This window comes from Heptranchias perlo, chromosome 17, assembly GCF_035084215.1.
Source record: "Heptranchias perlo isolate sHepPer1 chromosome 17, sHepPer1.hap1, whole genome shotgun sequence".
Lineage (NCBI taxonomy): Eukaryota > Metazoa > Chordata > Chondrichthyes > Hexanchiformes > Hexanchidae > Heptranchias > Heptranchias perlo.
Genome location: NC_090341.1, coordinates 27,242,978 through 27,255,553, shown reverse-complemented (window position 1 = coordinate 27,255,553; position 12,576 = coordinate 27,242,978). Strand labels below are relative to the sequence as shown.

Here is a 12,576-nt window from a genome sequence, read left to right as displayed (position 1 = left end):
CTAAAGTCTCACTTGCTAAGTTAAATATATGAAAAAATGTATGATTAAATAGGGTTTATCTTTACAATCTACATCCACTATGCAGTAAACCTACTTCTTAATTCTTCCATCTCTCTATTCCTTAACTTCTCTTAAATATAAATCAACTAGTCTAAATAATTTTGCTCACCTGAAAGCCCATTTCAGGAAGATTCTGAGTTAAACACATTGAAATACAAGGGGCTAAATCATATAGCACTTAATCAAATTTTACCCCAATTTGCTGTACTATTATAATTTTCCAGCACAAACACAACAAAAATTATCCAGCATTCGGTAGATAACAAACATGCTAGACTGGCATTAGTGTGATGTTAGAGCAAAACATAGCAAAATAGGCAACAAAACAGTTTTTACAATTTAAAAAAATTCAACATTGAAACAAAGAAAAGGAATATGGGCTCTAAAATATCATTTATATCAGAAGTAGAAGACCCTGCAACATACAGATTAGCAAGTTAAAACTGCATTAAGGCTGTTCATGCATCTTGTGAAGAAGGGATACAAGTTAGCAGGGAAACACACAGATATATATTGTAGCTGTGTACCTTCATCTACCATAGGTGACCGGACCACCAGTACAGGAAAGCCAGGATTAGGGCAACGCCTAGAGCAGGGATAGGTTGCAATATGGTGGAAGGCTGAGGGAGGGAAGGGATATTCACAATCACTGTGTGCGAAGCACCAGAATGCACAGTGGAGATTTTCAGGGAATATATTGGTGGGATGTAAATTTAAGCGTGCCAAAGTGATGTATTGTGAAAGAAAACACAGCTCTCTCAAATGGATTTGAAAATCAGTTTGCAAAAGCAATGTCTTAAACGTTTTACCACTTTTCCGACAGACCAGGCCCAGGCTAGCCATCTAACTGGCAGTGAAGAGAATTCACTGAATTCTTGAGAATACACAAGGATAAGCCCTTACTTTGCTGAAGTGTTATACTTATTGATTGGTCGAACACATTTTCTGTCCAGTAATTATAATTAGGGAGATACATGGAAAAGGATATTCATGCCGTACAATCTTGCATCAGTTGACAACTGAATAATTGTGAATTAAACAACTACTTTGTTATCTTATAGATCACATTTCTAAACATAAATCGATGGCACAACTTTTTAACTCCCATGTAAAATATTAATGCAAGTTATCCTTACTGATTCTCTTTTAAATTATGTAACCGCGTTTCCTATATCAGAACGACTACACTTCAAAAGTACTTCATTGACTGAATTATTCGCTTTGGGACATCCTGATATAAATCTAAGTCTTTTAAATGTAGGCAGATTGCTGGAAAACCATGAAAGCTGTTCCGAGTCAGGCACTGGTGGCTCAATCAGAGCCCCCTTCAAGATACGTGGCTCTTGCTTCCCATGTCTTCTAGAAAAGGCTCTCACAGAACTGACATCTTCTTGGGTTAGCATTGAATGCTTCAGCACAGAAACAGGCCATTTGCTGATTAAGTCTGCACCAGTGTAATTTTCTACATGTAATTCTTTGCGATTATCTTAAATTTATGACCTTTCATTTACCATATCACTGACCAGTGCAAATCAAGTAACACGACTTATCTCATTATGATTTTTCACAAGTGTAAAGATCTGCATCAGGTCGACCCTTAATCTTCTCAGCTCTAGTGGTGGTGGGGGCGGGGGGGTGGGTGGGGGAGTGGTGAAGAGAGAGGAGAGGAAAGCCACAACTTTTCCATTGTCTACATAACTAACTTCTTATCTCTGGTAACATCCTTGTAGATTGATACTGCACCTTTTCCATACTTCCTCTTATGGGGTGCCACAAACTGCAGACAATATTCCAACTCTTGCCTAACTTTGTACTTGGTGTCAGCCTTGGCTCAGAGATAGCACTCTCGCCTGAGTCAGAAGGCAGTGGGCTCAAGCCCATTCCAGACATTTGAGCACATAATCTAGGCTGAGAATTGAGTCCAATACTGAGGTAGTGCTATGATACTGTCAAAGGTGCCGTTTTTCAGATGAGATGTTAAACCGAGGCCCCATCTGCCCTCTTGGTGGACGTAAAAGATCCCATGGCATTATTCGAAGAACTGCAGGGGAGTTCTCCCAGTATTCTGCCTAACATTTATCATTTATCAACTATTTGCAGAAGAGGGCATAATCCTAAAATTGGAGCTAGGCCATTTAAGAGTGAAATCGGGAAGCATTGTTTCATGCAAAGGGTAGTGGAAATATGGAATTCTCTCCCCAAAAGGCTGTGGAGGCTGGGCCAGTTGAAATTTTCAGCACTGAGATTGATAGATTTTTGTTGAGCAAGTGTATCATGGGACATGGAACAAAGGTGGGTAAATGGCATTGAGGTACAGATCAGCCACACTCTAATTGAATGGCAGAACAGCTTCAAGAGGCTGAATCGCCTTCTGCTGTTCCTCTATTCCTGTAAGGTAGAGGATATAAATTTGTAATCAAGGCTATGTGCAAAATCTTGATTATCAATTCCTGATCCTATTTGCACCATATAAATTTAGGAAAGGAAATGGTAAACAGTCTACTGCTCTTAATTCAAATTAAGCAACTTAAAATTATCTGTTAATTCGCCCTTTTGAGCAAATAGCCCTCCTGTGTGGTTTATTTAAACTGCTTAATTTGAAGCACTGGATTACTAGAATTTTTTTCAAGCTAAAGAACAACTTCAAATGAAGATTTGAATGTATGTTCAATCATTTTGTAGTGTGCTAAGATACATATTAGTCCAATTAGGCTTCAATGACCAATTGTGCTAAGTGTGCACGAGATTGGTAGTGCTTTCTTTGTTGAGTAAGTCCCACATAGTACCCCAAATAAATGAACTTCTCACTCTCAGCTGAATTCTGTGTTTTCTTCCATGTCCAATTTCCAATACTAGTTAGGAAGCACGTTTGTTAAAAAAGAAAATCATTTTAAACCAAATGTGCATAATATTGGCTCAATATGGAATAATTCTTACAGGTCTGTAGGAGGATGATTAATCCAATGGTCTGACAGATGACTGTTGGTATCACATCAGATTTACTAGGAACAATTTTAGCCTAATTCTTCATACTTAATTTTTAATCTAATCCTTCATTTTACATTTCTTAAGTGAAGTTTGAATCTATGCTCACAGGGATAATATTGCATTAACCAATTTCCAACCTAAAATATATTTTTTGGGAGAAATATCAATTTGTACTTGTTTTAGTTATACATAATTTAATACCATTCTTTTACTGTTGATAGTTCCTGTTGAGATATTTGGCAGTGAGAATTCAATACAGCTATTAACAGAAACATTAACACGTATATGTACAAACATTAACCTGTTAAAGTCTACAGGATATGGTAAAAGGAAAAGGATTTGAGTAGTATTGGTGGACATATTGTTAAAAACATATTAGGATCTTGGGTTGCGCATAAAGCAGAACAATGGAACACAAATCCATATGTGCCAATCTAAGAACTAGAAAAAGCTGACCAACAGCACCATAAAAGCTGACAAGGCACCAAAAAAAGCTTTGAATATCAGCTTATGCCACGTGAAACCAGAAGTTAAGCCAAGAGTGCAGTGGGATACAGGCTCATCATAACCCCAACTGCAGATATAGCCAGCATTCCATCACTTTTAATACAGTACACAAAGCAGTTTGCAGCAGTGCTGATTCAGAAATTACTGAAGGGGATGTGAATGCTGAAGGCATGAGATTTATTTTTTATGGGGGCAACCCCATCACAATATTTTGATTTTTGACATATTTTGGTGCATTTATTGGCATTTGGAGCTAACTGTAAATCTCAGTGGTTAATTTTAAAAGTAAAGCACAGCTGCCCGTAATTTCTGCAGTGGTTCTTCCGATCACCTGCCTTAACTTCGGCGGAAACCCCAGAAAAATGGCATAAACGATTGGTTTCCACTTTTAAAAAAAAAATTAATTCATTCTCAGGATACGAGTGTCGCTGGCAAGGCCGTCATTTATTGCCCATTCCTAATTGCCCTGAAATGATGGTGGTACAACTGAGTGATTTGCTAGGCCACTTAATAGGACAGTTAAGAGTCAACCACCTTGACACTGACGTTTCTGGGATTATGCAAATCGGGATCCTATTACGTTAGTAGGACCCTGATTCCATTTTAATTGCGGCCTGAGTAGGGAAGCAGGTCTGCAGACAAAAGAGGAAAGTCACAGCTTCCCTGCCCCAAACTCCCAACCCCTTACCTCCTGCGACACTTGGCCACCCAATCTTTCCCTGCCAGCAGCCGCTCTGCACTCTCTTCCCGACCATCGGTTAAAATTGTGGTGGCCTCCTGCTACCGCTGGAGGGCGGAAATTAACACGTCGGAGTGGCTGCCAGAAACCTGCTCCAAGTTAAAATCTACCCCTATGACTTCCAGACAACAACAGTTTATTTTAGTTTTTTTGCCTCAGGTTTGTGCACAGCAAATGGGGAAAGTAATGTCTGACTAATTGCAGTTCCATCCTCCAACTAATCTGGTTCTGACAGGCTCCAGCATCACCTTCCAAATGATCTGAGTAGTTGATGTCGATGACTTCCAATCCCAGTGAAAAATGTTGATTTTGGTGTGAAATGTTGACATGACATATGTGTTGAAATGCTGTCAGCTTAAAAAACTGACTGTTGCCACGTGTGCAAATCACAGGATGGTATACATAAGTCTATAAAGAGCATTGGTTTGCTCCCATATGGAGCAGTTCCAGTCACCACCTTATAGGAATGGCTTCCCAGCACCAGAAAAGGTACAGCAAAAAGGCTACTTGTTTGATAGTTGACATCTGATACCTGAGCTACAAGGATAGACTACAGAAGTTAAGTTTGTTTGTACTAAAGCGAACACAGAAATATACGTAAATAAAAACTGGGACTGGCCAGATGGCCCAAAACGGTCTTTTCTCGCCCTCTACATTCCAATGCTCCTAATCTCTACTGTACTATTGGCAAGTTATCATGGGTTCCAGGGATCACTGATAACCTACATAGCTGCTGCTCCTCCTGGTTTAACACGACAGTGGAGACCAGAATTTTCAGATTTTAATTTTCTCCAGTTAATTTTAAAGATATTTTTCAGATTATAGTGAAAAATGAGAAGAAATGCTTAGCAAAAATAATTTAAAAATGGGGGAAGAAAAGGTAAAATAATTTAATACAGCAGCCCCTCACCAACAGGAAAATCACAGGCCACCATCACCCCAGTTCAGTTTACATCCTAATGCCCTCAGGCCCAATTAGGGCACCTTGATTTAAATTTCTGGCTAAATCAGAGCCATAAAGGCTATATTACAAGACTAATTTGATTAATGAGTTATTTTGGCATGAAAAGGGTAGGGAATTTAGTCTAAACCAAAGTATTAAAATTATGATCTATGATTTACAATATTTTATGCAGCAGTGACTGGAAATAGTACATAGTAAAGATTTGATTTCATATCAAACTTAAATCTAACAATCTTATCTTAACAGTGTTTTTGTTCAGATGAAATAAATTGACAAGAAACTAGACATAAGCAAATTGTTGCAAGAACACTAGGCAGAGATGAATTTATAAGACTCACATTGTTTCCCTTCTGTTGCAGCAGCTTCAGATTTTCTTTACAATCTTCGAGTTCTTCTGTGATGGACTCATTCTCCTTCTGAGTTCTGTCAAGCTTTTCCTTCAACTCCATGTACATGGTCTGATTTGCTTCATACTAGAACATACATCAATTATGGATGGATTTCACAAATACTATTTTATCTACACTGACAATGAACATATGTAGAAAGTACTGGTTTAGATTTTTAAACTGTACCATGATTTTATCAGAAATTTTCAGTGAGTTTACATATTTAAATCTTTGATAACCTGCTGTTAGTTTCATGTAACACATAACTGTAGTCTTTGCATGCACTATACAAATGGAACTGTGCTACGAGTTAAGTCATTTATTTTTCTTTCCCAAGTTTTCCCTCTGACATTCTCCCATTACTCTACTCCTGAATGTGATTACCCACGCTGTGGTGCAGTTCAGTGGGTACAACATTTCACTCAAATACCCATAGTGCGGATCTTGTCACATCCCGCCAATTAAAGAACGAACCCTTCATCCCAACTCGGTCTCCTACCTCCCAACCAATTACTGGCCCATGTCACAAGGTTACCTGTAATTTAAAGTGCTCTGAATATTTGCTATTAAACTCTTTCATAGAACCTTATCAAATGCCTTCTGGAAGTCCATTTGGACAACATCCCTAGATATTCCCACATCCATCACGCTCCTCAAAAAATTCAACGAGATTAGTCAGACATGATCTACCCGTCACAAATTCTCACACTCTGATCAGCTGATACTTGTCCAAGTGCTCAGTCACTCTGTCTCTGATGATAGATTCCAGTAACGTATCCACAATTGATGTTAAACTAACAGGTCTACAGTTGCATGGTTTTTCTCTTCCTTCCTCCTTATATAAATAATGGAGTGAGATTTGCAATTTTCCAATTCAAAAAGGTACAATTCCTGAATCTGGAGCGCTTTAGAAAATTATGACTAATGCATCTGCCATTTCTGCACCTATTTCTTTTAATACCCTGGAATGAAACCATTAGGTCCTGGAGATTTGTATATCTAAGTCCCAATATTTTCTCCATTACCTTTTTTTTTTACATTTAACATGTTTTTTTAAATGTAGTTTTACCCATTAACAGTTCAGCCCAGTTTACTGTGGTCAATTTATTTCTCATCCCTTTGAAATTTGCCTTACTTAAATTTAAAACCTTGGTCTGTGACTCTCCCTTCTCCCTCTGAACCCAATGCCAAATTCAATCATATTATGGTTACTTACCATCAGATTGTTGAGTAATTCTGGTTTGTTACTCATCACTAAACCTTGCTCTGAAACATATTGTTCCAGAAAACATTCTAGAAATTCAATGCCTTTACTACTTGAGCTGTTCTGCTTCTCCCAGTCTTTGTGAAAATTAAAATCTCCCATCAGGACCACACTGTTTTTGCTACATGTTGATCTCCATGTTTATACATCCTCCAATGCGTCACTACTATCAGGAGGTCTGTAGACAACTCCTACCAGAATCTTGCAACCTTTGTTGTCCCTTATCTATGCCCAGAGTGTTTCCACTGGCCTTACTCAAATCCTTTCTTTCTACTGTGGTAATTGTGTCTTATCAATACTGCTACTCCCCTCCTTTCCTAATCCTTTCTAAACATCCTATAGCCTGGAATATTTAGCTCTCAATCATGCCCAAGTTGTAGCCAGGTCTCTGTAATGGCTATTACATCATTCTCCAAGCTGAATTTGTGCTTTTAACTCACGTTTTCTTTCCTAAGCCATGTCCATTCATGTACAGAACTTTTATCTGGGTAACTTTCCCCACTGCGCCCATACTTGATGTAGGATTGCACATATTTGATTAAAATGAGCAGCATAGGAAATTCCCCATCCAATACCTAGATCACTGACTGTGTTGTAACTTCGGAATTCTGAGACCACACACTTTTTAAGAACATTATAGATAATGTAGTTCTTCTGTATATGCTACATTACCTGTTTCTGGAATTTCTGAGTCTCATTATCAGCTTGTGCAAGTTGTACTCTCAGTCCATTTGTCTCCCGTAAGCGTTGTTCCTTCAACATTCCAACCTGAACTTCCAGCTCCTTGCGAGAAGTTTCCAGTCCACTGACATCTTTGGTCAGCTTAATACTCTGCTGCTGAGCACTGTAACAGAATAGATGGTAGATTGTTGTTCAATTTTTTCCCCACTCATCTCTAAAATAAGTGACATATTAAAGTATAATCCATTTACAACATAAAAAAGGTTGATATCAGTTTCAACTGTTATACATGCTTTTCAGAACTTCCTACAACAGCCATAGAACCATAGAAGTTTCTGGCACAGAAGGAGTCAATTCGGCCAATCATGTATGTGCCAGCACTTTGCTAGAGCAATTCAAAACTAATCCAATTCTCTCTCTCCTCATAGCCCTATATCTTCCTCTGCTTCAAATATTTATCCAATTTTCCCTTAAAAGATGCAATGGTCTCTGACAGGGAGTAACTGAGGCAAAGCCGAAAGAATCTTCCATGCATTTTTATCTTAAATGCATCTTATAAATGCAGTGACATGATTGGACAGGTTTCCGAGAAAGGCAAGAGTGGTGGGATGCAACATCACAGTAAACGCCTCCCCACTCAAACTCCACTTCGCCCCAATCTTTTCCTTCATCTACAGCCTCCTCATAAACTGACCATGAGTACCTCCACAGGCGACTGACTGGTATTTAATAATTTATGCTTCAAGTCTGCTAAACAAGAGGTAGGAATATGTGGCACAGAACAATGTACTGTGAGGAGTTCTGTCAGTTTTTGGTTGCCCAAGTAGAATGCCTCTCAATAAATACATATTTCATGTTCAGAAGGGAAACTGAAAGAATATCCTTTTAAGTTTGTATTCCCATTTCTTGCATTCCATTCCTTCAGAGTGAAAGGAGGCAATATATTCCCAGGCCTCTGGCAATGCCACTTTACGACTCGTCAACAGACTGTATGCAGGAATGGTTGGGGGGTTAACTCATCCAAGTTTAATTTTTCACATGCCCTACAGGGTTGCACCTCATCTCCCCCAGCTAGCTTGGCTGGGACTGTGGGAAATCTTAGAAGTGCAGCTGCATCCTACTCTTTGCAGATTACTATAAGTACACAAGTGTGCTGTGCAACATATATTTCATGTTCAGCAAATGCAAGAAAGGTTCTATAAATAATTTTAAACAATAGCACAATTAAATTTCTTAAATCATATGATTAGGTTGCGCCATCACCTGATCTGAGCAGTTAATGGGAAATAGTGTCAGTTTATTTTAACAAGTCAATTTAGTAGACATATCATTAGAGTTAACATGGATCAGAAATAGAAACACCAAAATAAAAGCACAGTCTTGTAAACAGCAAAAATAAATAAGCAGTCATTGCTGGAACTTGCCATCGAAACTCTTCCTCAAACTTCTGCAGTTTTTCTGTCAGAGTAACTTTCTCTTGTCGAAGAGAATCACAATCATTCTGCAGAGCATTGCACTGCTTTTGAAATTCATCCAGTTTACCTACCAGCAACAAAAGTGAAAAAGATCAAAATAGGATGACAGCACCACAAAATTCAATCAGCATTTGAGAACCTGGGTCTCTCCAATTCTAAAATTTTATTTTTCCTTACATTAAAGAGCATTTTGTTCAAGATTGTTGCATGTTAAACAATTGCTTCATCATATGGGGGGGGGGGATGTTATTGGGAAAAAGAAAAATACAACATTGATAAAGGTATAAGAAAATCGATTAGTGTTGTACGCAAATTGGCTGCTACATTTGCTTACATAACAGTCAGTACATTTGAAAAGTAATTCATTGCCTATGAAATGCTTTGGGACATCCTGAGGACGTGAAAGGTACCGTGTGAATGCACGTTCTTTCTTCTTAGAACTTGCATTTCCTGATGGTGCTCATGACTTAGGATCTACTACACTTGTAAAACTTGTTCAGCATCCCCAGTGATAACAAAATTTGCCTTGTAAAACTTGCTCAGCACCCCAAAGTTTGCATTAAACAATCACATACTGCTGCGGCTGAATAAGTGATTTTCAGCATCAGTAACTTAACTCCAATGCTGCAATATACCTGCGCGCTTTTCCTCACCTATTGGTGACTCATTTTTTTTTTAAGATAGAATAAACTACTAACTTAAATGGGAGCTCTGAATTATTCATAAAAAAACTGAAGCAGCAACAAATCACAATTCTTTAATTTGCAACACAGAACTGAAACAAGGTTCCAGATATCAAAAAATATCAGGCATTAACATCAAATGCAATGCCTCTTCTTTCACTTCAGAGCTATTTCTGGACTTGCAAATAATTCACAAATTAATATTTGGGCCCAAGGTGAACAAAGTGAATATATTTACCATGTATAATACATTTTTTAAAATGATGACTTATCATGAAGTTAGCCAAGCATAACTGCAGACAACATTCTTCCAATTGAACAAGATGTTCTCTCCTGCACAGCATTCTGGTTCTGATTGGTTAGGAGTGATATCATGATTTTTTGGTAGAGGGAGTCAAAACAAAATGTAAACACTAAAAATGTTCTGGCCTTGTGGGACGATGGCCTCAGTTACAGGAACAGAAACTGCTAACACAAACTATTGGTCCACTGCGTTATTCAACTAAAGTATGCGCCAGAGAGAAAACTTAAGTCACCAGTCCAAAACAAAAAAATTACAACTTGTTATTAAACAATTAAGATTTCATATCAACTGGATTCAAACAAAAATCTATTGCACTTCAAATATGCCCAAAACACAACAAAATGAAAAATGAACTAAAATGAATATTCCTCATTGCACAAGTATTTTGGCAAGAATCTGTTGATCTAAACTTTCTCACACTAATTTTCATGTGCATGATGGTTCAGATTATGGCTGTTGGGCAGATTCCCTCCCATCCCGTAATGTCTGTTGAATGACATACAACCAATGAAAGTCCCATCCAACTACACAATCATGCCAATTTTGACAAGACCTTAAATGGTAAAACTTTGCGAAACGCTGAAACTCAGGGTCAACTAATAATTCATTGAAGGGGTAACTTGTGATAGAAATTTATTCTCAAGGTCACTTTTCATTTTTGGAAGTGGAACTGAATTCTGTAACAGTGAAGTCATTCATTTCATTACATAGCTAGCGTTTTAACAAAGTCCATTTCTCTCATATATAAGTTATTCCCTCAACTGATTGAGGGAGAACGCGAGTGGGCAGTTTACCTGTTGTCAAGGCATCTGCCTACAGTGCTATGGAGTCTTCCTAATACATGTTACAGGTCACATGACACGCCATGTTGGAGTACAAACGTGTGGGCAGGAGAGTGGATATATTGTAATTTTCTGTTTAAAAAAGTTTACAGCACGCACAATGTTGCTATATGGGGTCCTTTTAATAACTTGTTATTAATAAATCAACTCTTGTTATATAACGTTCATAGCTAATGGACGCAGCTTTTACAACTAACATGGAAATCCTCTTTGCAAGCAGATCAGGTAGAATTCTTCAAAGTATGTTTAGGATTAATCCTTTAAAAAAATACAATATTTCCAAATATGTTGAATTAACAAGTTGTTGTTTGTCAGTACAGAAGCATGGAATATTTTGTTTTAAGGTAAAAAGTTACCTTTGGCATTTAACTAAATAACATGCAAAAGGCCTGGAAGTTTTAAATGGCAGACTCACTGCTCTGATGCAGTCCGTCTCCTCTATTATTCCCCTTGCTGACGTATGAAAAGGGTGGATGCTAGAATAATAAGTTACTGATTGGTTCTACTGTGTTTACAAAACTACTTGGAACTGTTAAGTACGAGTTAGCTCCTAGAATTCACAGTCTGTGTACGCGCTGAGTAGCACTAACTAAAACGGTCAGTAATCTTTTAACGCAGCCCCCGGCAGGTGATCTGGATGGGCACGTAGTCTTTAAACTTCGGCTAAGACATAGGGTTCCACAACAAACTGCTGAAACAGGTAAATAAAATGTTTCACTTGTATTCTTGAATTGGTGGAAAAGTGAGTAAAGCGAAAAGCCTTGTGGTCTGCAAGAAAGAATGGGCGAATTGTGTGAAGTCTCACAACTATAAACTCGATGGGAATCAAAACAGTGTCTCACTTCTCCACTGCTACAACCACAAGGAAACACCACACAATGACAATTATTTACTTTTTTTATATTAAGAAAAATCACATCCCATCAAAATCTTCGTTTAAGTCAAGAAAATTGTTCAAAAGCCTCAGCAATCCTGTTTGGCATCAGTTTGCTAAGGTGATCAGAAAGGCAGCATGAAATCCAACATGGCCGCCGGAAGTTGTCGAATGAAATCATTAGGAACACCCTATTGAACACAGCCACTGCGGAGTGCACAACATTTTCTCCCTCCTTTCTCAAAGTGCCATAACATACAGACAATTGCAATGGACAACTTATATCTGACTGCACCAGCGGGAATGCCATAGGGCTGATTTTAACTCCCGACAGAAGCGGACGGCAATCCCGCGTGGGAGTCTTCGGCAGAGGCTCAGCAGATTTTAACTGCTGGGCCTCATTTGAATGCTGCCGGTAATCTGCTCGCCCATTTCGGAAAGCGGCAGCTGGCTGACGGGGGTAGGAGGGGCAACATGGTTTGTGATTTTATACCACGAACCAATTGCAAAGTCAGAACTCAAGCGTGCATAGCAGGGGTCAGAAATATGAGTACATAAACCCCATGGGAAAAATGCATAACATAAAGCAGGCCATCTTCCTCAGTGGTAATTATTTTCAGCTCCTATCAACACTTGACAAATTTGGTGCAAAATAATTATGGGACATTGCAGTTTTAAGGTTACAATGTTTTTGTTCCATTTTACGAGGATGTGTTGTCGGGACAAAACCGTGACCCTAGAAAATCCAATGACCAAATTGTGCAAGAAGCTCTACAGAAAAGATATATTTTTGCAAATGACAGAAA

General features: G+C 38.4%; 1 protein-coding gene across 24 annotated transcripts in view; it reads right to left on the bottom strand.

Annotated features, from left to right (window-relative positions):
- slmapa (sarcolemma associated protein a) overlaps nt 1–12,576 on the bottom strand; it is a 188,226-nt gene that overhangs the window by 2,007 nt on the left and 173,643 nt on the right. For 18 of the 24 annotated variants that reach the window (XM_067998769.1, XM_067998777.1, XM_067998783.1 and 15 more), the window contains 3 exons: nt 9,017–9,134; nt 7,584–7,755; nt 5,597–5,731 (listed from right to left, as the gene is read on the bottom strand). In XM_067998769.1, coding sequence (XP_067854870.1) covers nt 5,597–5,731; nt 7,584–7,755; nt 9,017–9,134 — 425 coding nt within the window. Of the gene's footprint in view, nt 1–587; nt 681–5,596; nt 5,732–7,583; nt 7,756–9,016; nt 9,135–12,576 lie in introns of all 24 variants that reach the window. The other 6 variants (XM_067998770.1, XM_067998779.1, XM_067998786.1 and 3 more) reach the window with 1 other exon arrangement.